The sequence below is a fragment of the Equus caballus genome, chromosome 1 (assembly GCF_041296265.1).
Source record: "Equus caballus isolate H_3958 breed thoroughbred chromosome 1, TB-T2T, whole genome shotgun sequence".
Lineage (NCBI taxonomy): Eukaryota > Metazoa > Chordata > Mammalia > Perissodactyla > Equidae > Equus > Equus caballus.
In genome coordinates, this window is record NC_091684.1 from 91,595,866 (window position 1) to 91,622,132 (window position 26,267).

A 26,267-nucleotide genomic window follows, 5' to 3' on the forward strand; every position below is an offset into this window, starting at 1 on the left:
GCAGCCTGAACCAGGGCTGCTTTAGTGGAAGTCCTCATCTGGGGATGATGAGAGCCACCTAGCAGTATTGACTGAGAGCGCCTCTGCACGTGGGGTGGCCTGAGCAGACGGAGGTGACCCCTGAGCCCTGGAGGTGAGCAAGCACAGCCTGTGTGGCCCAGTGTTCCCGACACGAAGAGGGAGTCAGCCGTCCTCTGGAGGACTGAACTAGTGAGCTGCCCAGTGGAACAGCTGCATCAGAATTACCTCGGGAGCTGTTGGTTTTTTAAAACTCAGGTGAATGGGACCCACACATTCTGCGTCTTAGAGGGAACAGCACCCCAGGTGATTCTGATTTACAGCTGGGCCTGGGAACCACTAGGGTACGGGCGCTCTTCAGAGAGTCTTGAGTCTGGTGTCTATGAACAGCTCCACTGGGAAGCCAAGACCAGCAAGGACCCAGGAAGGGGCCCTTCCCACTGGATACTTATGACAGATGTGCCATAGAGAGGGCATCTGCAGGAAGGTGCAGTTTGTCCAGGCCGAGGCTGCAGAAGGGCCCCCAGCCTGTCCTTCAGAGGCCCGGAGTGTAGACTAGACTTGCACAGTACTGCAGGGGTCTCAGAAGCACTTCTTTGAGTGTTACAGGAAAGGTGCCGCTTCCTGGCTGCTGGTGGCCTGGCTTTGTGTTGTGAGAGCTCAGAGGCCCGTGCTCCTGGGCCCACTTCCTTTCTCAGGCTGACCTGTGGAGGACCTAGGGGACAGCCCCTGCAGACCATGCTGTCCACAGGCACTATCCGTCCCACACACACGCTCGAGACACAGCAGTAAAATTCGCTGGCCCTAAAATTGGAAAGAAAGGTATAAAGAATTAATGTTCAGTAGTCTCCCGACAGCTTAAGAGGAAAGATTAATATTTAGAAAATGTCACATTTGAAATGAATTTTAAGACCAGAGGTTCTCATTTTAGACTGGTCATGACTTTTACAGAGAAACCATAACCAATTATAGATGTTACTTATAACCAAATAATTTCAACAGCAAAAGTACCCAAATCCTTCTAAAATTTAATAATAAAAATTACATTTAATGTAGAATGGGGTGAATTTCAGTGTGTTTGATATTGGTTGCAGGCTGAGGTGGTGTTGGTAAATGGTTAACATCTGGCTCGGGGGGGGGGGGCGTGAGGGGGCCCAGCCCTGATGCGTAGCCTGCTGATTGCAGAGGAGCAGTTGCTCCTCAAGGGCCTCCTGCCATCCCCCCTGGGACTCACCGAACCGGAGCCAGGCAGGGAGGTGCAGGACCACCCCTGTGGTGTGTTCTCGATGCACTTTACATCTTGCAGATGGGGTAGAGGTAAATAACCTCAAAAGCATAGATAAGAGCAAAATGTACTAAGGTAATTAGAAAATGATGAGTTTTGAGTATTATCACCTTTGTGGGGTTTTTCGGGGGGGGGCACACTTTTTTGACAAATAAATTTTATTTTTTAGAACAGTTTACAAAACTGAGTGAAAGTACAGAGGGTTCTTACACACTGCCTACCCCTATACGTGCACGGCCTCCCCCTCTATCAGCATCCCCCACCAGAATGGGACATTTGTTACAATGGATGAACTTAACATTGACGCATGGTTATGGCCCAAAGTCCATAGTTTACACTGGGGTTGTACCAGCTATGGGTCTTGAGAAAAGTCCATCATTACAATATTGTATAGAGTATTTCACTGCCCTAGAAATTCTCTGTGCTCTGCCTGTTCATTCCTCCCTCCCTTTAACCCCTGGCAACCACTGACCTTTTTACTGTCTCCATAATTTTGCCCTTTCCAGAATGTCATATAGTTGGAATCATACAGTATGTAGTCTTTTCAGATTTTTTTATTGTGTTGAAATATACATAACATAAAATTTACCGTTCTAACCATTTTTAAGCATGCATTTAGTACATTCACAGTGTTGTGCAGCCGACGCCACCATCCATTTCTAGAACCTTACCATCACCTCAAACAGAAACTCTGTATCCATTAAACAATAATTCCTCATTCCTCCCTCCCCACTAGTAAACTCTAGTCTACGGTCTGTCTCTGTGAATTTCCCTATTCTAAATACCTCAAATAAGTGGGATCGTGCAACATTTGACCTTTTGTGACTGGCATATTTCATTTAGCATAGCATCTTAAAGGGTCATCCGTGTTGTAGCATGTGTCAGAGTTTCATTCCTTTTTAAGCCTGAGTGGTATTCCGTTGTGCGTGTATACCACGTTTTGTTTATTCATCTGTTGATGGACATTTGTGTTGTGTTTACCTCTTGGCCATTGTGAATAAAGCTGCAGTGAACACTGGCGTGCAAGGATCTGCTCAAGTCCTTACTTTCAATTCTTTTGGCTATACAGTCACGTGTCACTTAACAGATAGGGTGCGTTCTGAGAAATGCGTCATTAGGTGATCTCGTCATTGTGGGAACATCGTACAGTGTCCTTACACAAACCTAGATGGTGTGGCCTACTATGCATCTAGGCTGTATGGTACTAGTCTTGTGGAACCACCATTGTATCTGCAGTCTGTCACTGACCAAAACATCATTATGTGGCGCATGACTGTATACCTAGGAATGGAATTCCTGGATCAAATGGTAATTCTGTGTTTAGTTTTTTTTGAGGAACAGCCACACTGTTTCCTGTACTGGCTGTACCATTTTACATTCCCACCAGCAACGTTTGAGGGTTCCAGTTTCTCCACATCGTCACCAACACTTGTCATTTTACTTCCTTTCTTTTTTTTTTCCTGAGGAAGATTGGCCCTGAGCTAACATCTGTGCCAGTCTTCCTCTATTTTGCATGTAGGCTTGAGGAGCAGTGTGTAGGTCTGTGCCAGGGATCCAAACCCGTGAACTCTGGGCTGCCAAAGCAAAATGTGCAAACTTAACCACTATGCCACCTGGCCAGCCCCATTTTTTGTTTTTTTAATAATAGTCATCATGGGTGTGAACGATATTACTTTTGTTTTTAATACAATGTATTTAATTATGAATTTGTATAATTTAACTTTTAATAACAGTTTATGTTTCACAACAGGTTTGAAAATTTCCTAAAAATTTCACAGTCAGCTCTCATGAGTTGGTGCAAACCTGCTCAAGCTCACGGCTGGTTGCAGCCTCCAAAAGTAAAATGTCTGGGGCCCCCAGAGATCTTAAAACACTCTGGCATCTGTTCTTTATCAAATAATCGAGTAGTAAGTGCTGGAACTTTCATGCTAGTAGACGTTCTGGTACCAGGGGCAGAGAATGTGTGTTCTTATTTTTTAAGAAATACTATTTCCCTCAGGAGGTGACACTGTATTGGGTGAACATTTCCCAGATAAGAGTGAGAGCTCAGGGCCTTGGTGCCCATCCATTCTGGGTCCTGGAGCCAGGTGGAGACCAGCAGAGCCTCCCACATGTTGCGCTGGCCTCTGATAATTGCCAGGGGTTGTGTGCCCCGTGGCCCTCACTGGCTTCCCGGCTGATTTTTGGCCTTCTCCTTTGGGATTTGGCAACCTGAGGTTCCTTCCTGTGCTGTGCTCCAGAGCAAAAATCGTGTCCAGAGAGATTCGGTGTGGCCCTTGATCTGGATGCCCCTTATGGAGAGGAATTTGACTCTGAGGATAACTTTTGGCCAAAATGAAGCCCACCCGGTGGTGTCCTGTGGTCTAAGTAGCAGATGTGCTTTGGTGCTTTGATGGTTTCAGCTCTTGGGAGCCAGGGAGGCAGGTGGGGGGAGCCTTCCAGGCACCCCACAGAAGCGTATGTGGTTGTCCACAAGCATCTGCCTGGCCACGGTTTGGTTGTCTGCTGGTCATCGTGGGAGTAGAAGAAAGATGGCACTGTGTGTGCGTGTGTGCCTGCACACATGCGTGTGCTACCACTTTGCAATTCTGATGCCATTTTGCATCCAACTGCCTAGGGAGCCTGTTCTTGCTGCCAATGCTTTTTGTGGCTGGAGTGTGCAGCCAACGGCTGACATCAGAGCTTCAATCACATTTTTGTTTGGCATGTTTATTTTTGTTAAGCGTTTTATTACTTTTCATGAGCTCAGAATTGCAGACATCTAAGGAATTTGCCCCTTGACTCAGTTTCTTGCCGGAGCAAACAAAAGACCATTGACTTGACACCAAGTTGGGGAGAAATCACAGTGTGACCCTCTCTTTTTCGACGACCCCCTCGGAATTTTGGCTTATATGGGCTGCAGCCACTGCAGAGTGAGCTCACTAAGCTCCAGGCTAAATCTTCGTTCCTCAGAGTCTTACATTCATTCACCTTGCAAAGCCAAAAGCCTTATTATTTTAATCTTTCAGAGAGACTCAAGCTGCATAATTAACATTTAGAAGATGGATCGTATCACACAATAAGGAGAGTCCAGCCCTGGCCTGCCCTGCCCTTCGCCCTGCTCCCTTCTCTGTGTCTGCCTGCCCAGCATACCTCCTCTGTCCACTGAGGTGCCCACTGGGCTGTCCTACCTTGGGATAGAAGGAGCACATTTGCCAGTTGATTTTCCTTTTTTCCCACTGATCCAAATCTAGAATAAACGATATTTTCGTTCCTTTGGCCTCCTTTATTTTACCCATCTGCAAACAAAGTCCTTCTTGTTTTGTTACTTCTAAGAGGAACTTAGAGGGCCCTGAGATCATAGAATTGTAGGGACTTTCAGGTCATTTAGCTCAACTACACTCTCCTCCCCCACAAACGCACAGGGACATGGACACAGGAGCCCCCGTGCCCCTGAAGGCTGGGCCTCCAGCCTCTGCCCGGTGACTTCATGAAGGCTTAATTAATTCACATTCCTCCGGGCAGCCCATTTCCATTTTTGGAAGGGCAGAGTCTGTAAATTGAGAAGTGACTTGGGTCTAACTGAAATTCCAAATGGGAGGGCAGTGGCCACATTCCTTCTCATTTTTAAAGTTTTGACTGATGGCCAGGAGTGACAGGAGACATGCAGACCAGTTCAGAGGCTGAGGCTGGGGATGAAGTGGGCTCTGCAGGAAGCAGCCTGTTGCCTTGTCGAGGAGTGGGGAGCCAGCTAACCTCCTTGGGGGCGGGGAGTACCTCTGGGTGGGAAGTACTTTATGGAAGGACAGTCTCAATTTAAAATATTTTATCCCATTTTCAGTCTGTATCGCCCAGTGTGTCCCAATCTTTGGTTTAGGAAATATGATCCCCAGTAGAAGCTGGGCGCACATGAGACATTTGCCAGCACAGGAAGACAGCTGGGGGTTAGAGGGGTCGCCAAGGAAAGGCCACTTCTCTGGTCGTTTGTTTAGGCCAATGAACAAAACAGTGGATCCAAGATCAAATTCTCAGAGACTGTTCTGAAGGGCTCTTTCTGTCGCGTTCTGCTGTTAGAGGCTGCGGAGTGATTTCAGAGTTCTCATTATAATTAAGCACTTGCATTAAACTGGCATTTTCTCCATTGATTTTGCTGATCACTGCCTTTCAGATCTCTGGGAGGCACATAGGGAAGGGTGCAGGGCTCAGATGGATTGGCGTTGGCTGGCAGATTATTGCCTGACATTCTTTTCATATGTCACCTCATTGAATCCTCACAGCAACCCTGCAAGGCAAGTGCAATTCTCCTTTTACAGGTGAGGAAACTGAGGCTCAAAAGGCAAAGTCATCTTCCCATGGCCACATGGCTGATCACTGGCAGGGCTGAGACCTGCGCCCATGCGGCCCTATTCCCTTTCTTTCAGAGTCTATCATGGAGTCTGCCATGGGCCCCCCAGGCATTTGTCAGGTGTCTGTCTGATGGGAGGGGCGTGCTTGGCAGCATCAGCCAGCAAGGTGAGGGTGAAGCCAGCCTGAGCAGGTGGGCACATTCTCGGCATAGCGTCACAGCATCAGGCCTGTTTTGAGCCGGGAGTTGGGCTATTCCTAAGTTTTGGATCCCCCGTGGCCTGGGGTGGATGTTTGCATGGGGTATGTTTGGATGGGGATTTCAGATTTATTCTTGAATTTTTATTTCAGGACATAACTTGGCAAGATGAGCACTCTGCCCCCTTCTCCTGGGAAACAAGGGTAAGTTGGATTAAATTTAGATTTGTTTGTCGTTTTTAAAAGAGTTGCATCGCTCTCTATTTCTCTTTCAGCATCTGGTGGACTCGGAAGACAGCGGCCCCACTGCCTGGCTGCAGGTGATGTGGCCATTGCTGGCGGACAAGGAGAGGTGGAGGGGAGAGAACTGTGGTGACTTAGGAAACTGGTGTGTGTGGGGTGGCAGTGGAGTTGAAAGCAGTCGTCAGTATCATCAGCCGGGCCCAGTGATGCCCTTTGACTGGCAGGCTCAGGCCCGTCAGGGGCCCTTTCTTTGCTCCTGCCTCCACCCACCACCACTTAGACCTTGGTGGGGGTGCTCCAAAGGCAAAGCGTTGAAGGGGGCTCTTTTTGGTGAGGGCGGAGGGAGGCCCAGTATAGCTGCTTTTATTAAAATGAAATCAGAAGGACAACAGGGACAGGAAGCTGGGTAGATGTGGGGACAAGGGAGACACAGTGGCAGAGACAAGACTGCAGATCTGTCAGAATTGCCTGGAAGAGTCAGCTCTATGGGCGAGAGTCCTGAACGTGCAAGAGAAGAGGGAGAGCCTGCTCTGTGTACCATGTGAAGCAGAAGTAGCCCCTGGATACACATACCGGTGCAGTAGCTAATACAGCCCAACTTGGAATGCTAACTCTAGTTTCCTAGTCATTCACTTATCATTATTATTATTATTGCCAGAGTTGCTTATGAATATCAAGCTTAACTCACTTCGTTTCCCACCTCCTCCCCAGTCGCCCCAGTAGAAGTGCGTTAACAAGCAGCTAAGTGACCAAAGGGCAGGTGTCTCTAATCCAAGAAAAAGAAGGAATTTTTTCCTTGGATTCTCTGAATTCTAGAACATTCAGTGCTGTGTTTTGGAAGGTGTCTTTCCATAATGGGGGTGAGGAAGACGACTGCGTGCCTGGAATAGGGCTTAGACTTGAGTCAGATCAGGGATTTCAAGCACTGATACTTGAAGAGGCTTATTTCTTGGCTTTTCACTTGTCCCGCAGTTGCTCATCCCAGCAGAAGTGGGCAGCCAGGGGGCCTGGGGGGAGGAGGAGGGTCAGAGTGGGGCAAGGCAATGAGGGGGTCAGTCTCCGGAGGCCTGAAAGGCCTTACCTGGGGCCCTGTGTCTTAAAATGAGATATTTGACCAGGGTTCAGATGAGGAAGGACAGCTGGCATTGTTGCACACAGGCAGCATTTAGTGAAAGTGCTGACGGCCCCAGGCTAGGTGATGCCTGTGACGGTTGAGGCGAGTCTCAATTAGTGTTAAAAGTTGGTTGTGAGAGTACATGGCCTCGATTCGGAGGAACAGGTTCATCCAGCAAGCACAGGGACCTTCTGCCTTCATTGTACCGCTGCATGGGCTCCTAACATCCTAAAACCAAGAGGCCAACCTCTGCATCCCACATGTGCTATGTTTTATTTCCACTGCTGATGAATAACCTCAGTCTGTGCAGAGGGCAGGGTGAGCGAAAATGGCGTGACCGGAAGCTGGAGTCTCCCTAGGCATCTGGACACTGGGGGAAGGGGTGGCTGAGGTTGGGGTGGGAGACAGTGAAGGATAGCTAGCCTTCAAGGAGCAGCCTGGAATAACAGTAGCTCCTAAATCCGGCAACGAAGCCCTTGTCTAGTGACATCGTGCAGGAAGTTGTAGATGGGTAGGAAGTACATCATCGCGTTGGCATTCAGCCAGGGCCCTCCATATTCCTCTCATATGGCCTCCCAGTGATCCCGTGGGTGAAACCTCGTAGTAAGAGGCAAGTAGGTGCTCTGTGGTTTGGGAAGGGACAGCTTGGGTGCAGTGGCCCAGAAAGCAGCACAGATTTTCCTGGACTGGACCCTGTATTAGATGGTATCACAGTGATAAAGGCACAGAGAAGTCAAAATAGTTAGAATGTTCTAAGCCCCAAGTCCATCGTGTGCCCCATGAGAATACCGGCTCTCTTCAGAATTTACCTTGTTAAATGTTCCCGAATCAGCTGTTTGCGGGGCAGGACGTTCATCTATTATAACTTGCTGCAGATGACATTCTGGGACAAGGATGGGGCAGCGTCTGGGCGGCTGCTGAGATGGGCTCAGGTCCTAGGGCTGGCGTGGGGAACAGTGCCTGGGAAAGGCCTTGGGAACAAGAACTGATAGGGTCCAGTGGGAATCACACATGTGCCGGTGCTGTGTGTCCACAGCCCCCTAGCCAGGTCCCTTAGGAACCTGGTATATTGAGAAGGCTCAATAAAGCCAGGTCAGAATATGCTGACCATCTTAACTTGCATCCTTTTAGTAAAAGGCATTGTCTTTGTGGCTCAGAGTTCTCAGTCCCATTTCATGTTCCCTTTCAATGAGGGAAGCAGCAGCTTTCAGGAACTGGTGGGCTCGCTATGTGTCCTCACCTTTCAGTTTGATCTCTCAGCGTCAGACTTATGTAGTTTAGCGTTAGAACTTTGCAGAGGCAGGATGACGGCATCCCAGAGAGCAGAGGAGCTCATCAAACCTACTCTGTCTTCACGAGTCAATTTCGAGTTCTCAGAAGTCCCACCACTCACACCTCCCAAGCCTTAAGCTCCAAGCCCTACCTCCCTGCTTCCCGGGCTTTGTCACCTTGTTCCTTGGGGCTTAAAGCCTGATAAGAACCTTTTTGGAGAGCTGCAAACAGGAGGTGGCTTTAGCCAGGGTTGGGTGGCCTCCATCTCCAAGTGCAGGACTGGAGACTCAGATGCTGTTTCTTGTCCTCCTTCTATCAATCTGCTAATGCATAACAAATGACCCCACAACTTCATGGCTTAAAGCAGCCGTTGTTTTGCTCATGCTTCTGTGGGTCAGCAGCCTGGGAGGGCTCAGCCGGGCTGTTCTTCTTTTGGCCTTGCCTAGGATGGCTCCCGTGTCATCTGACAGCCCAATGGCAGCCGGCTGCTCTAAGATAACCTCACTTCCGTATCTGGTTGGTGCTGGCCGTCAGCCAGGCCACATGTCCAACGAGCCAGCCTGGCCTTCTTCCTGTGGTGGTGGAAGAATTCCCTGGCACAAGAGTGGAAGCCTGCAAGCCCTCTGAAAATCGCACAGTGTCGCTTCCGCTTTGTTCTGCTGGTCACATCGAGGCACAGTCCAGCCCGGATTCAAGGTGTAAGGAAATAGGTCTCAGCTCTTGAAGGAGAGTTGCCGAGAATTTGTAACCATTTTTTATCTAAGATTCCATACCCTGGCATCTGTGACGCCAGGTCATTTCATGCGATTGTTTATCCATCATCTATTGCTTTGTTTTTAAATTTTAAATTGTAGTAAAATACACATAACATAAAATTTGCCATCTTAGCCTTTTTAAACGTGCAGTTCAGTGGCATTAACCACGTTCACATGGTTGTGCAACCATCACTGCCATCCATCCACAGAACTCTTTTCATCTTGCACAGCTGAAACTCTGTCCCCAGTAAACAGCTCCCCATCCCCTCCCCCAGCTCTGGGCAGCCACCATTCTATGTTCTGCCTTATGACATCATCCACTGATTTTTTGAAAAATTCAGTGGAGATTTATTATACATCCCCTCTGTATTAGACATCATACTTAAGACGCAGAGATGAGTAAACACTTCTGCACTCAAAAAACAGCCCAGGGAGGAGATGGCTGCATTTGGTGGCAAAACTCACGTAGGAGAAAAGCCTTAGCCGCACAATCATTCTTTCAGTCATTTTCTCCATTCACTTAACACGTACTTACACACATGTTGGTAGATAGAATCTTATGCCTTCCTCCAGCTCTTCAGGTTAACAGACATTTAATGAGGGTCAGCTGAGTGCCCAGCTCTTTCTCAGCTCTGACTTCTCACCCCCCCATCATCAGATCTGCTGAGGCCAAGCTAAGCCTGACCCCAGGTCACGACTGTTGGGGGCGGAGCTAAGAATCCTGGGGATTTGGGTTCCTTGCCCAATTGCCGCACCTCTGTATGGCCTCTTTCCTGAGGCCGGGCTTGGTGGTTCCACCTGCAGAGAATGAACTGGTGCTGTGCTTGGGACCTGGAGTCGCTGCCCCAGTCAAGCGCAGCTCTGGTCAGGAGAGCCCTTGATGGCCCAGCGAGCCCAGAGTGGTCTTGGTGTAGCAGCTAGGCACCTGCTTCTTCAGTCCTGCTCAGTGTCCCAGCCCATCCCTCCCTACCTGGGCCTCTTCCTTCCTTCTGAGGCTGCTCCAGCCCGGTGCCTCTGCTACTCTGACCAATTCCATCACAGAAGGGGGCTCAGAGGGAGAGCTGCCTGTCCATGCCTGTGGGGGTGGTCATGGTCGTCATCTTTTCCACTCTCGGCTTGGCAGGCGTGCTGGGGGAGAGGGTACCCGTGGGGCCCCGTGGTGAATTCCTCTCTCATGCTACTGATGTTTCTGGAGGAAAAAACCCAGCACTCGGAATGCACCAGAGAGGGGAGGCTGGAAGCAGAGAGGATTCTTGGCATTCTCCAGTCGGTCTGGGCTGGGGAATTTAGAGGAACTGCCTGTGGAGGCAGGTCAGGCCCTGGCGCTGGGGTCTGGGCTCTGGGGACCCCACCCCAGCCCCCGCTTGCTTTCCTCCGCCAAGCTGTCTGGCTTTTCCTCCATCTTCCCCAGGCCTTCTCCCGACGTTCAGCTGGAGACAGTAAGTAGGCTGGGTGGGGACCGGTTCCTTGATTCCTTTGGGATGAAAAGATCTCAAAGGGCCAGTATAGACCATTCCCAGAGTGGGGGCCTTCCAGCCCCTTCCTCGGGAAGAGAAGTGAGTACTTGTGAACATGAGTGCCTCCTGGGTGCTCTGCCCTCGTCAGGGATTTGCACACATGTTGCATTCCTCACCCTGGGGAGGTCGGTATCACTGTTCCTGCCACAGGTCAGGACACGGGGGCTTAGGGAAGGCGATCACTGGCAGGTTGAATGGACGAGGAGAGATTGGAACTGGGGTCCATCTGTGGCTTGCAGGTGTCTCCTGCACACGGGGGAACAGAAGGGTGTTCCAGCAGGATACACATAGAGGATTCCCTTGGTTCCAAGCTGTGGCTCTGCTTGGCTGTCCATCCTCACGGCCAGCCGGAAGTTTCTGAGAAGCATGGTAACATGGGGCTGCCCTGTGCCCCCATCACAGTGTAGTTCCTGCACCACTTGGGGCCCCCAGGCTCTCCTCTCCAGGACCCCTCAATCTCTGCCCAGCAGTCACTTTCCTCCCTTCCCCCATGCTGTCCCTAACTCACCCTCCTGAGACCCAGAGCTGACCTGCAGTCCCCTGCTCTGGACCTTTCCTGGTTCTCTGTGTGAGTAGAATGACATGTCAGTACCCTCAGCCCTGCCCCTGTGGCCCCAGGGGTCTTTCCTCAGGTCTCTTCTACTGCCCCCTCAGCCCCCTGCTGCCATCGCTCAGGCACTGTTCTGTCCTGCCTCAGGGGCCATGCTCTTTCTTACCTCAGTGCCTTTGCTCATCACCCCCCCACCCCAAGCGTCTGAAGGTCCAACCTGCCCTCCAGACCCCCGCAAATCCAGTTTCCAGTGATTCTCCCAATCATAGTCACGGCTGAGCAGTTCTCCACATGCCCCAGTCTGTGCTGAGCATCTTGGGCTCATCTCCTCATTTATTCTTCACAACAACTCATTTTACGGATGAGCAGACCAAGGCGTAAAGCGAGGGATGTGAGCTGGACGTCTGTGCCCAGGGCCGTGCTTATAACCCCTGTCCTGCAATTCTGGAATTGTCCCTCTTCTGTGTTCCCTGTGAGAAGTACTGTGATAGATGAAAACACAACTAGTGTTGTGGGTGTTTATTGATTGTGGGTGCATCTTGTCCCAGTGAGATGGCAAACCCCTGGAGGGCAGAGACTATCATTTGTCCCTTAACCTTAAACCCTGCACCGGGGCCCCTGCACATCCACCACCTATTGGGTCTCTGGTAGTTTCCTGGCTCACGTTGCCGTGGGGCCTGACAGATGGGCACTATGGACCAGAGCAAGATTCATCCATTTGTTTGCCCAGCTCTTTAGCTCCCCGTCCTCCCTGGTAACATATTTAGCTGTTCAGCCCTGGTCCGTGTTGGGGGCCTTGGGATTAAGGGTGGGCTGTCCATCGGGCACTGCTGGTCCCCCGATGGCCTGGAGGGTTTGACGTCCCCAATCTCCAGGGGCCGAGTCATGCTGTCTCTTCCCGGTCAAGTTGTCTCTTCTAATTTTGAGATTCTAAAAGTTTGTAGTACCTTTCCGTCTTCTTCCTCCTCTTTCTTCTTTGGAGGAGGAGGTGGGGAGAATAGATGTTAAACGCTTTGTGAATTTATTAGGATTTGCTCCACTAAACTATTATGTTTTCTGACAATGTTTCTGCCGCCTTTGTCTCAACAATTTAGATCTGCCAGAGGCTGCCAAGCCAAACAGTTAGTGTTGGCTGCATGCTCTCCCTCTTTACTGAAATATTACACATTCCTCTCCAGTGAGTGGGACGTAAAAATAGATACTGGGCTCAGTTGTGGTCTTTCTGTTTTTAGAACGGACGTGGCCGGCTGAGACCCGGTTCCCCACGTGGGTGACCGATGCCCAGTCCCGGCTCGTCGGGACTAAATCCTTCTAGCACATCTTCCCTGGGGCTTTGACTAGCGCTTGGGGCATTCAGGGTGGGGCTGTCAGCATCTCTGCAAGGGGCCAGGGCTTCCTGTTTATTCCCCCATCTCTCCCCTCTCAAAGACCTCATAAGACCACCGAGTTGAATCTCCCCACGCCGTCTTCCTGCCTGGACAAGCTGGAGTCTGACCCAGCAGCTGTTCTTCACCCGCAGTGTCTTCTCCCGGGGCCCCTGCTCTGTGTTGCTCAGGGCTGTGCGGTGGGGCTGGCTTCACCGCCTTTCCCAAGAGCTCTTTTTCCCACCTGGAAAAACACTTTTTTCCAGAAGTGAAAAAATTGCATCCGGAAGTTCATTGTCTTTCCACTTTCCTCCCCTTCTCTCTGCCAGGCTCTGTACCTGTGCTGGGCCCCAGATCAAGGTGGGACAGCTCTCATTGCTGGGTCCAGAAGTGGTCCCCCTGCTATCCCATCAGTTCCATGAGGCAGACTCACCGATCTATTCCAGGGTCAGAAGGGCCCCGAGGTGCCCAGGGCCCCTTCACACCCATCTCTCAGAACCTCCGGTATGGCATGACCTTTAAAGGGCTGGTAGAAGGTGAGGAGGTCAGAGTTCCCAACAGTCCCAGAACTACAGGCTCAGGGAAAGGGCAGGACAGGACAAAGGCTCGGCCACCATACCCATGGGGAGCTTCGCAGCTCAGACTCCGTGCCCCCAGAGGGCATGCGCTCCAGAGTAGCATTCATGCCAGCTCTGCTGTTTATTCCAAGCGCAGACACTTCCTGCGTGTCCAGCTACAGCTGACAGGTACCACGTGCCACACCCTGGGTGCCCCCAGGAAGGTGCGAGAGGAGCCCGAGCCAGAAGGGAACCACTGAGAATACTACAGATGCCCCCATAGCTTGTGATCATGGAGGTGGAGCTTAGCTGACCTCAGACCACGCAGATCTCAGGGGAAGAAGGAAGTAGTTTGCATTTACTGAGTAGTTACTGTGTGTCAGGCCTTGTGCTAAAACCCTGAGGCACATTGTTCATTTAATCTTGACAACAGTCCAATGGGGTAACAATGATTATTACTCCTTTTTTACTAAAAAGGAAAAAAGCCCAGGTTTGTGATTGGGTAGCTGCTGGGTGGTTTTGCCCTTTACAGAGGAGGAGGGGGTTTAAGGGGAGGAGGGTGACTGGTTTTGGAGCTGGAGGTGGGAGGTACCTGTAAGCATCTTGGTTGGGTGTCTGGTAGACATGGGGCTCGGAGGAGCTCCTGGACATCTCCGAGGGAGAAAACACAGCCAGCAGGGGCAGCCCACGAGGAGCCCTGGTCTGGGAGAGAAGGGGCATGGCCAAGAGAGAGGAAAGCTGGGTTGGGGTGGAGTTTCGGAAGCGGGAAAACAGTAGAACCTCCTGTAAAATGGCAGAAGGAGCTAAGTGGAAGGCGCCACGTGCATATGACCCGCACGACTGTGCGTCTTTGTAAATGAGTTTGCAGCCGCATTTCCCTCTCTCTGGTGCTGTCTGTCGTAGGCACCTTGACAGGTAACCCCCAGGGTAGAATGAGATCCCTGGGGGCCACAGTCCTGGACACATGGCCTTGGTCGAGGCCACTTTTGCTGGAGTTCCTGGAGCTGAATAAAATGAGACCCAGACAAGAAAAAAGACACTTTGCTCCTTTTCTCCCTTCCTCCCCTGCCCCCTGCCCAACAGGTATGTCAGGGACAATAACCTCTTGTCCTTTGGGGTGAGGAGTAGGAAGGAGACGCAGCACCAGCTCAGCTGATCGAGGAGGACTGGTTTTTTAAGGGAGATTGTAGTCTTATTTTATTTGCAAAATCTAAAACAATGTATGCTGAGGGAAAGAGACTTAGAAGCAAACATCTAGAACTTCTTTTCTTCTGTGAGTTCTGTTTTCCTTATTTTTATCCCCAAAGCCCCCCAAACCACGTAGCTGCTTCTGTCAGCATGGCCCTCTTCTAACAGGTGACACCCTCCCCCGAGGAGCTGTCACGTGGTCTCCAGTTGTCCAGGGAGCCGTGGGAACAGCCTCTGTCATTCTGTTCGAGGATGTCACGTCCAGCTGAGTGCTGCTCGGTGCCCTTTCGACAGCAGCCCTGAAGCAACCAGGAACCACTGTGACTGCCTACTCTTCCCAGCATCCCTGGCCTGGCCCACGGCTGCCTCCACATAGACAGATATTCAACCTAGCCTTCCAGAGGCTTCTAAGCAGAGATCACCACTGGAGAAATTGTTGATCCTAAAAAAGCCTGGGGTTTGATGAAGTGCTCAGTTTTAAGTGCCTTCCTTACACTATAATTTCCAGATCAAAGTTAGTTCTGTTCTCTGAGTCTTGGTCCCCACTTCCGAGCTATTTTTTAGCAATTTGCCTATTTAAAGAAACCATCATCTCTAGGCCCATAATCTCCCTGTATTCTATTGTAGAATTTGGAAATATGCAGAGTATTGAGAATGGTTCACTCAGAAATAGTGCTTTAAAGGAGCCAAGGACATACATTGGAGAAAAGAGAGTCTCTTCAGTAAATGATATTGGGAAAACTGGACAGCCACGTGTGAAAGAATGAAAGTAGACCATTATCTTACACCATACACAAAAATTAACTCACAATGGATTAAAGACTTAAATGTGACCTGAAACCAGAAAACTCCTAGAAGAAAACATAGGCAGGACACTCTTTGACATCAGTCATAGCAGCATCTTTGCAAGTACCATGTCTACTCAGACAAGAAAAACAAAAGGAAATATAAACAAATGGGACTACATCAGACTAAAAAGCTTCTGCATGGCAAAGGAAACTGTCAACAAAACAAAAAGACAGTCGACCAACTGGGAGAAAATATTTGCAAATCGTGTATCTAGCAAGTGGTTAATTTCCAAAATATATAAAGAACTTACAACTCAACAACAAAAAAGTGAACAATCCAGTCAAAAAGTAGACAGAGGATCTGAACAGACATTTTTCCAGAGAAGACATACTGATGGCCAACAGGCACATGAAAAGATGTTCAGCATCACTAATTATTAGGGAAATGCAAATCAAAACTATAATGAGATATCACCTTACACCTATCAGCATGGCTATAATCAACAAGACAAGAAGTAACAAATGTTGGAGAGGATGTGGAGAGAAGGGAACCCTCATATACTGCTGGTAGGAATGTAGACTGGTGCAGCCACTATGGAAAGCAGTATGGAAATTTCTCAAAAAATTAAAAATAGAAATACCATATGATCTAGCTATCCCACTACTGGCTATTTATCCAAAGAACATGAAATCAACAATTCAAAGAGATTTATGCGCCGCTGTGTTCATTGTAACATTATTGACAATAGCCAAGACGTGGAAGCAACCCAAGTGCCCATCACCGGATGAATGGATAAAGAAGATGTGGTGTATATATTTACAGTGGAATACTATTCAGCCATAAAAAAGACAAAATCGTCCCATTTACAACAACATGGATGGACCTTGAAGGTATTTTGCTAAGAGATTTAAGTCAGGCAGAGGAGGACAAATACCATATGACTTCACTCGTATGTGGAAGATAAACAAACACATAGATAAGGAGAACAGATGAATGGTTACCAGAGGGGAAGGGGGTGGGGAGAAGGTGAAAGGAATAAAGGGGCACATGTGTATGGTGACGCATAAAAACCATACTATTGGTGGTGACCATGATGCAGTCTGTACAGAAACTGAAGTATGGCAATATACCCCTGAAATTTACACAATGTTATCAGCCAATATGACCTCAAGTGAAAAAACAATTAACAGCCCTTTAAAAATCAAACTAGGTCACTGACATTCTTGTAGAAATCCTGCCTGTACAAGGCTCTCCGGTGTTTCCATGGATGTTGTCCCTGGTGGCCACTGGCTTTTTATATGTGTGTGATGGCCAGCACGGCTTCAGGCCTTGGAGTCTCTTGTTCCAGGTTGAAATTCCAGCTGCACAATCTCGGACTGGACTGACCTAGGATAATTTAATCAATTGCACCAAACATCCATTGTCTCATTTGTAGAAAGAAGAAAAGAAAAAAACCCAACAACAACAAGAAGTATGCCTGAAGCCTTGGATGTGCTCTGTCATCTCCATCGTTCTGAACCACAGCACTGGCAGGGCCAGAGCTTGGACGTCTTTTTCTTGGGTTTTATTTCTTGTAACACTGAGCTTCAAGGCAGCCTGTGCTTGCAATTTTAACTTGAGTCCTTCCTCACCTCATCATCTCATCTTTTGAGCCTTGAGGGGACACCTCTGGTCGTCAGAATCCGGGCTTTTAGGAGAGTCTCAGACTGAGAGAATGTGCAGCATTATGGGTTCGGGGCCTGCAGTTTCTGTGGAAGAAGCAAGATTCTCATCTTTGCCCTGACAAGCACGTCCGTGCCCGCTGGTGAGAGTCCTAGGAGAGAGCTGTTTGTAAAAACTAAAAGACCTGAATCAACAATTTATTAAGGGAAGGAATATGCATTAATGTGATAAAGAACCATGTTTTGTATGTAAGTGAGCACATACAGTTTTAAATTATTATACTCAGTGATGATAAGGAAGCGGTGCCTGAAAATGCTACTCCAGTATATAGCTTCGGCATTAGAAATTGGGCAGCCCCTGGAAGACAAATTTGGTGGTTTGCATCTAGAACCATAAAAAAAGAGAGGTGGAAACCTTTTGTATTTGGATATTTCACCTCTGGAAATCTATCTGAAGAAATTAACTCCAAATCGGGGAGAGCTATAGGTGTGTGAAGATGTTCGTGGCAACCTTAATTATGACAACAAAGATTAGACCTGGCAAATTGTCAGATAATAAGAAAATGGTCAAGTAGATGATGGGGCAGCTACCCAATTTTACACCCATTCAAAATAATGGTTACAAAGACCATGTCGCACCATGGATGATGCTTATGATTCAGTGAAAAAACAATACCCAAAACAATATGTATAACAGAATTGCAACCTCATAAAATATGTGTATGAAAACACACAAAAATATGAAAAGTAGTAGTGATTATGGGAAGGGTTGTGAATGATTTGTTACTTCTTTTTTCAAATTCAAAAACTTGCTGTATTGTAGTTTTGTTACTTTTATTAAAAAACAAAGACGACGGGGTGTATGAGGGAGCAGAAGTCACAAGGAAGAGAAATTTCAAGATTGATTTTAGAAATGATTGACATGGCAAGTTGCTTTCTCTGCAGAGCTTGAGAGATGAGGTTCTCCTGTGTGTTCTGCTGTAAAGGGAAGGGGTTTAGGTTTCCATCTGATGATCTGTTGGTCAGAACAGCTCAGCACTACAATGTTTAGACGTCACCGTGGCTGGCAGCCTCGGACTCAGGACAGTGTTTCTGGAGCACTCAGATACGGGGCTGTGGGCTGTGCCCGGCCTGCTGGGGGTCTAAAGAGGAAATGTCTGCAGCAAGGTGCTATCTTGGTCAGCTTAGGTTGCTGTAACAAATACTGTAGGGGGCTTAAACACCAGACATTTATTTCTCATGGTTCTAGAGGTGGGAAGCCCTGGATTAGAGTACCAGCGTGGTGAGTTTGTGGTGAGAGCTCCCCTCCTGGTTTGCAGACGGCCACCTGCTTGCTGGGTCCTCACATGGTAGAGAGAGAGATCGTCTCTCTTATTACCTCCCAATGCTCCAGCTCCTAATACCAGCACTTTAGGAGTTAGGGCTTTGACATATGGATTTGGTGGGGGGACACAATTCAGTCCGTGGCAGGCGTGAAGATGGAGTCTCGGACAAGGGGAGGGTCAGGTCTCCACAGCAGTACTCAGGCCTGCCCTTCACTTTCTTGGTTTAGTCCAGGAGAGCAGGGTCTGGCTCTGTTGGCTTTCTTTCGCCATTGTCCGCCTCTGTAGGTTGGGAGGGAAGAGGCCCTGGAGGTGAGGGCTGGGTTAGGCTGAGCTGTGCAGCCTTACTCATCACCCTCCCATGGAGGGCAGTCTCCCACCAGGCAACTCCTCCTCAGAAGGTGCTGGAATCACCCTTGAGGAGACAAGTGGGTGCTCTGCTCACCAAGCAGAGAGGCCTTCATCATCATAAGATTCAGGAGTCTTGATACTGTTTGTGGCTCAGAGTGTGACAGAGTCTTGGTATCAAAGCTTCTGCTGTGTTTCAGGTACATGGTGGCAGTCCTAAAAATAACCACCCAGGACAGACAGGAGGTTCCAGCAAATGGACAACAACCATGGTTATTGCTGTTGGGGGAGGTTGTGTGAGCTGGCACACCTGTTTCTGTTGATTATAAGATTGCTTTCTCTTTTTTTTCCTTCCTGTGTCCCGGCTGTAGAGTCAGATGGAGTTCAGCATCGCCTCCTTATCCATCCAAGAGCCGAGCTGCGGCGCTGCCACCAGCGAGCCGAGGCAACTCTCCAAAGTTTCTCAGGGCTCGCAGGCCCTCCGATCTTCCCAGGGCAGCAAGTCCTCCAGCCTGGACGCTCTGGGTCCTACCCGGAAGGAAGAAGAAGCATCCTTCTGGAAGATCAATGCAGAGCGGTCCCGGGGCGAGGGGCCTGAGGCTGAGTTCCAGTCGCTGACCCCCAGCCAGATCAAGTCCATGGAGAAAGGTGAAAAGGTCTTGCCTGCCTCTTATCGGCAGGACCCCGCCCTGAAGGACAAGGAGGTCAAAGTGGAAAGGCCCAGCAACCTCCGCCAGGAGCAGCGTGTCCTTCCCAGCATCAGTCTCGAGCACGAGAGGCCCCAGCCTGTCCAGACCTGCACCAGCACCTTGAACGAAACCACCCGCTCTGAGCCCATGGGGAAGCTGCTCTCTCCAGAGGCCAGGCAGGAAGATGCGGAGGATGTGGAGGATGCTCTGTTCTCGGAACCCATGCCTGCACAGGTGGGTAGCCTTGCTTCAGGCCAGGTGGCCCCCTCCTCCGGGAGTGACCTGGGGAGACTTCCTACGGGACGGGTGGGCCGCAGATGCCCACGCTTTCTTCGTCTTCCCCTTCCTCCTCCTTTTCTCTGCCCAGCCCTTGGAGGACTTTCGGGGTGAGGACTGCTGGCTTGTTACGCAGCTCAGTGACTGACAGAAATGCAAGGAGATAAGTTTTGTGAGTCCAACTTGGTGCCATGAGTGTCAGTCTGTTATGTGATTATGTTGCAGATGCCCACTGCCCTTCCCCAGGTGTGTGGGGGCAGATCAGGAAGGGAGGGCAGGGGGCAGTGAACAGGGGGTCTCACGGGGAGGAGGCGGCCAGTGTGGGAGGGGTTTGGATGCCCACTGAACCAGGGGGGCCTGTAACGTTGGCTGGGGCATTAGTGAGGAAGGGATCAGCGGGTGGTCTGATGGGGACATGGAGGAAGCAGGGACCCCAGAGCCTCTGCCAAGAGTGGCCGTGCTTGTCCTCAGGGACCAGAGGAGACTCTTCCTTCAAGGAGTGATTGGCAGCTACTCATTTCAAAGCAGGGCCGGAATAGGGGTCCAGAGAGGAGTCCTAAAGAATGGAGTTCTTTCTAGGGGATAGAGGAGAAGCAAGAGAAAGATCTGAGAGGCTCACTGGGTGAGGGAGAGTGTGTCGTGAGGAAAGAGGGACTCCGCGAGAATAAATAGCATGAGCGGCCTCTGAATGTTCTCCTGTTTCTTTGTGGGAGCGGTGACCATTGTCTTTATAGTTGGTCTGCATTTCCTAAGAAATTGAGTGAGCAAAGAGAAGACAAGATGTCTGATTATGATGTTAAATGGAACTAGTGTTGGAGGATTGCACAAAACCCCCAAAAATATAGATAAATAGTCATATTTCAGAGGGGGACCTTCTTTGAGGCAGTGTTTTATAATGAACAAAGCTATCCTTTGGAAATAGACAAGGGAGAGAACCATTTCTGGGGAAAATCATGGACTGGATGCGACCACAGACAATGGTCCATGTCCTGTCCATCTTGGAGACGACAGCATTTCCCCTGATATGCTTTCTGGCATTCAGAGCATTTCGGGATGGGTCAGAATGCTGGCTGAGTCCTGCTGGGGGGAGGGCAGGAGGGAGGAAGGGCTGGGAACGGGGAGCAGCTTGCTCACCAATGAGGACAGCCAGAGGGAAGAAAATGAGGGGTCCCTCTTGGCCTCCTGGGTGTGCTCCCCGCTAGTTGTGGCCTTGGGATGGGACCAGACAGTGATGAGCGAGATCTTGCTTTTAAACAAACACTTCAGTGTGCGTGCAGCCTGCAAGTCCTGCTGCTTTCAGAGGAACCCCCTGGGAGGCTCTGCACCCAGGGCTGTCACAGCTCCAAACCATATTAGGCCTTCTCTGTGGGAGCTGCCCAGACAGCCAGTGACCCGTTCTTGAGGACTGGGTCTGGATTTTGGAGCTGGGGGACATGACCTACTGGCAAGGCAAGCAGGCATACTTCAGCGGCTCTCCTCCCCTGGTCCCCCACCTCTCTGTGCACCCCATTGGGCTCCTGGCTCTCTTGTTGTTGGGCAAGCCCAGGATGTGGTTTTCTCCATGTTAGGGCCATCCAGTCTCCTTGGCTGTCTTTTCTTTTCCTTAATGTATCTTTGAAAAAGTTTTATTGTAGCTAAATATATGTAGCATAAAATGAGCCTTAAAATACTAAGTATACAGTTCTGTGGCATCAGATACATTCATATTGGTTTGCAACCATCACCACCATCCATCCACAGAACTCTTTGATCTTGAAAAACGTTGGCAGCTCCCCATTCCTTCTCCTCCAGCCCCTAGCAACCATTGTTCTCCTTTCTGTCTCTATGAATTTGCCTTCTTTAGGTCCCTCATGGAAATGGAATTATACAGTATTTGTCCTTTAGTGACTGGAGTATTTCCTACTACATTTCGTTTATCCATTCATCTGTTGATGGACCCTTGGGTTATTTCTACCTCTTGGCTATTGTGAATAATGCTGCTATGAACATGGGTATACAAGTATCTGTTCGAGTCCCTGCTTTCAATTCTTTTGGGGTATACCCAGAAGAGGAATTGCTGCATCGTATGGTAACTCTATGTTTGTCTTCTTGAGGAACCACCATGCTGTTTTCCAACAGTGGCTGTACCATTTTACATTCCCACCAGCGGTGCACAAGGATTCCAGTTTCTCCGCATCCTCACCAACTCTTGTTTTCTTTTTCCTTTTTGGATAACAGCGATCCTAGTGGGTGTGAGATGGTGTCTGTCTTTTTGTGGCTTTAATTTGCATGTCTCTAATGATTAGTGATGTTGAGCATCTCCTCATGTGCTTGTTAGCTGTTTGTATATCTTCCTTGGAGAAATGTCTGTTCAAATCCCTTGCCCAATTTTAATTGGTGTGTTTTTTTGTTGTTGAGCTGTGGTCATCCTCTGGGTGTTTCCTGGAATGGGGTTCCAGGTGCTTCCACGCCTCTGTCAGCAGATGACCTCATCAGTTGTCCTCCTGAAGAAAGGGAGCCCTGTGATGGGTACTCCCTCCACCTTCCGTCAGCTCCATGTCAGCCTTCCAGCCTGTCCTCTCCTTCAGGTTTCCCAGCATCTGAAGCAGCGTTTTTGGCCCCTCCCTTTCCTGCCTCCTCTAGTGCGTGCCCCATCTGTCCTCTTTGTTTTGTATCTCTAATCTTCCTGCCCATCGGCTCCTTCTTACAGAGCTGCTCAGCTTGCCTCTGTCCTTGTCTAGGGCTCTTTCTCTGATACTCTGCAGTTGGGTCTTCCGCTGATGGAAGCGTTTATGTAAAGAATGTGAGAGTCTTAATTGTAAAAAGAAGCAGGGAAATGTTTGTGTGGGGGTTGGAGAGAGAGGATGAAATCCTCTGAAAGAATAGATTTCTGTGCACAGAGCAGAGTGAAATACCACCACATTTAAGAAACTAGTAGGAAACCAGAATGTCCCTGGATTAGGGAAAATCACTCCAGAACCTTCCACATAACCTGAAAGAAGTACTTTACATCCTTTCCCCATATTTGTCATTCTTTCAACTTTGCAACTTCTTTTTGTTTTGTCTGTGCGTGTGAGTTTTACATTAGAAGGACTGTCTCTGTAACTTGTTCTCTCGTCCATGATGACTAAATTTAAACATGCCTGTCATTCAGAAATAGAAATGATACATTTTTCTCCTTTTGTCTGTAGGTAGGGTCTGTCAGCTGCTCACAGACATGCCTGGGGTTGGACAGGGGCAAGTGTTGGATTCTGGCAGAGTGCAGCTTGCGTCGAATTTTATTTAATTTTCTGGTTCCAAGCTCTGAGACAAATTGAGGTCAGGGAGCCTCTGAGACGGAAGCAGGCTGTTTCATTTGGGTCATTTTAAATGAGATGCTGTTTTTAGATTATGCGTAACTAAAAAAACCCTCATGCCTTACTTTGGTGTTTTTGTCCCTTCCACAGGTCAGCTCAAGTAATGTCGTCTTGAAGACAGGATTTGATTTTCTGGACAATTGGTAAAATGGGTTAGACAAAAAAAAATAAATAAAACCAAGAACCCCAAGATGTTTTCCAAAGTGGCGTGGCGGAGGAGGATGAAAAGGGCAGCATTTTCTGTGTCTTTTCCCGGTTTCTGTACATTCTTTTCTTAACCATTTGGAAACTGGTAAATATTTTCTTGTTCAGATTTCCAGTTTTTTCCCTTTTTGGTAAGACCAGATATATATGCTATTTTCAATGATTTGATAACAGAAGTTTTACATTTGGAATTTTTAAAGACTGTTAGGAATTCAGTAAATCTTATAAATAAAACTTCTGTTCCAGCGCCACCCAATTCCGCCCCCACCCCCCAGAGAAAGAGTTACCTCAGCCATGTCACAAAAATCATAAAAGTGATTTCCATCTTTCTCCTTCCTCTCCTCCCTTTTTAAAATGTATGGAGTCACTTTGATGGGTGACTGTTAGTGATGTCCTTAGCAGTAATGACATCAGCGCGCTGGCTGTGACCATGGAAGGATTTGCCCCCCATGACTTTTTGCCCGATGCTCCCCGCTGTCCAGGGCTTCCCTTGCTGATGCCACATTTCTCGCATCATGTGCCGCCCTCCACCCTTGTGTCATTTCCAGGAAACTGACTGTTGACACATGGCAGAGGTCGTCTTTAAGCTGCCCTGAAACTTATTCAAACTCTTCATCATTCTTTAAGAAGAGCTGCATGTTTAGAAGTTTTGTATTAACTTTCATTATTTTGTATCTAGATTTAGCGATTGTAGGGCTACCACTTTTCTTGGGTTTGTACTTGTTTGCTTTTGGAAGTTCCTTGTTACTTACGTCAGGGGTTGGGTATTCCCTGCCCTGGGCCTCTGCAGGGGTAAAGGCAGATGGCAGATTTGCTGGAGGACAGGGGTCTTCTCCTTAGGTGTGTTAGAGCCTTCTGGCATGAGACTGGCAGGGGCAGTGGACGTCCCTCATCCCAAGGACTGGTCAAACTGTGTCACAATGGACCCTCCCCCAACCCTGACCGTCAGCAGAAGTGGAAGTGTTGCATTTCTGCATTGCCCCAGCAGTGCCTCCTGGAGACTTTGGTGATCATAGCAGCAGCGTCTCCTGGAGCTGGACTTCACTGCCCACTGCTGCTCCAGTGGAGGCGGCTCCGAGGCTGCCCGGGGGAGCGAGGTGGCCCCTGCCCCAGACGGGATGGGGCAGGGCGGGGTGGGGAGGAGTGTGAGCCTTACCCTGCGAAGCCTCTGCCCTGACCGATGGCCCCTGAGCTGCGTGAGCCTACAGGATGTGCCCAAACGTGATCCACACATTGCCTCTCACTGTGTTCTCCTCACCTGAAGCCTTAATCCCTGCCAGCCCTGCCAGTGAGCATCTGGTTTCAATATCAACGTGTGTCTTTTGCAAAATGCCTTTCTGTTTCACAGGACCTTCTGAAATGATTTCCAGAATATTTTATCTGGCTCCAAGGTAAAGCACATGGCAACTTTTTTTTTTTCCCCCAGGCAAGTTTCTGCCAGAGCTGTGGCTTAGCCAACTTTGGGTTTGGTTTCTGCCAGTTGTGTTATGTCCCCAAGCTTCCTTTGGCCCCTTGGAGTCTGGGCTTCGACCTTCCTCCTTTGGTTACTGATCGTATTGTGGCAAATACAGATTCTTTCTGTACCGTTTAAGTACAGTTGAAACATGCAAGGGGAAAAAGGTTTCTAGCATGGTGGTGAGGGGAAAGGAGCCGAAATCCCAGCTGGAACAGCACGGCAGGGTGCGGCCCCTTCCATCAGCCGCTGAGCCTCAGAGCTGGTCTTACTGCCTGCATCCACCGGTGGCCTCGAGGGCACAGGGCTGTTTTAGAACCCTTGCTTGAAAGCGGGATCCCTTAAAAAAAAAGAAATGTGCACACGTGAGTGTGCATTCCTTGGTGTTGGTGTAGCAGGGAGGGAAGATCTGTGGCCTGGGCCAGGTAGCCCGAGGTGATCTCTCTGTTCTTTGGGGAGACAATTCTGATTTCTTTCCCACTTTCTCATAAAGCCCAATAATACCTGCAAGTTCTCCGGGAGCTGGGGAGATGGAGGGATTGTTCAAAGATTATGCCTCCTTTAGTACTCTGTGGGGTACCCAGCCATGTTTATTAGTTATCTTTTTTTTTTTAAGATTTTATTTTTCCTTTTTCTCCCCAAAGCCCCCTGGTACATGGTTGTGTATTTTTAGTTGTGGGTCCTTCTAGTTGTGGCATGTGGGACGCCGCCTCAGCATGGCTTGATGAGCGGTGCCATGTCTGCACCCAGGATCCGAACCGGTGCACGCGAACTTAACCACTCGGCCACGGAGCCAGTTCCTAGTTATCTTTTCTAACAGCGTTTAAAATTTCCTATGGTACAGCCTCCTGAGATTAAATGTAAGATCGAAACTTGGCAAATCCTGGAGGGAGTCCTCAAGTCGTGTTGCTTTGCTCTGCTCTCGGAACTGGAAGAGTATGAGAGGGACAAGTGGAGGCTGGAGGACGCATGCTTGTGGGTCTCCATCCTGCCTGACCCCAGATCCTCCTCTTAACCTGGGCCGTCTACGCAAAGATGGTTCCTTCCCTGGCTCCTGGGAATCGATGTTTGGTGTGTCCAAGTAAGGGAAAACGAAGCTCTGGTGTTTGCCACCCTTTTTTCCCCATGTATCAGGATGGAGTTTCTAAAACCAGGAGTTTATATTTATTATTTTTAAAAATGCACACTTTTTAGCTGAAGCCTATGTGTGGTTTTGGATTTCCGCCCCTCTCCTTCTCTGCACCTGGCATTCAGCTCAAGGATTCAGTGTCTTGCTTTGGGTGACTATATTTTGTAAAATCTTCCCCACAAAGTCAGAAGCCAGTCTCGGGTCTTTCCCCTGGGGATCCCTCCCCAACCCTCGGGGTTTGAGAGTGCTTCCTGCTTTGGGAACAGCGGGGGTCTGTCACAGCCCATGCTGCACCCCACGTGGATGTCAGGGCGGCCTCCCTTTCTTTGTCCCTCCCTTTCTTTGATACACGTTTTCAAAAGTGAGAATTCTTACTGACTACTTGTAACTTGGTTGTATTTTATATTAATAGCCTTTAATAAAGCCATTTAAAATATGCTAAAATGTGTCTAGTTTAGCCTCTACTGGAGTCAGGAAGCCTATTAAAATGATTGTTGTTGAACGCGGAAGAGAAAAAAAGATTCATACCAGCTAAAGCCAGCTTGAAACCTCTTCCAAAAGCCCACTTTGCACAGTCCTGACTCTGGCCCCCTGCAGGTTTGTGGGAAGCAGTGACCACGATGCACAGGCCCCCAGCAGAGGGACGGGCTGCCTTCTGGAGGACTCCTCTGCAGCAC

The 26,267-nt window shown here is 49.0% G+C and overlaps 1 protein-coding gene across 2 annotated transcripts in view; it reads left to right on the top strand.

The window, feature by feature from the left end:
• C1H1orf198 (chromosome 1 C1orf198 homolog) overlaps positions 1–26,034 on the top strand; it is a 33,364-nt gene extending 7,330 nt beyond the window's left edge. The window contains exons 2-5 of one of the 2 annotated variants that reach the window (XM_023647799.2): positions 5,978–6,028; positions 6,100–6,144; positions 18,876–19,427; positions 22,895–26,034. In XM_023647799.2, coding sequence (XP_023503567.1) covers positions 5,978–6,028; positions 6,100–6,144; positions 18,876–19,427; positions 22,895–22,951 — 705 coding nt within the window. In that variant the 3' untranslated portion in view covers positions 22,952–26,034. The remainder of the gene's footprint in view (positions 1–5,977; positions 6,029–6,099; positions 6,145–18,875; positions 19,428–22,894) is intronic. The other variant, XM_005602704.4, reaches the window with a different exon arrangement.
• Positions 26,035–26,267: the final 233 nt, after the last annotated feature.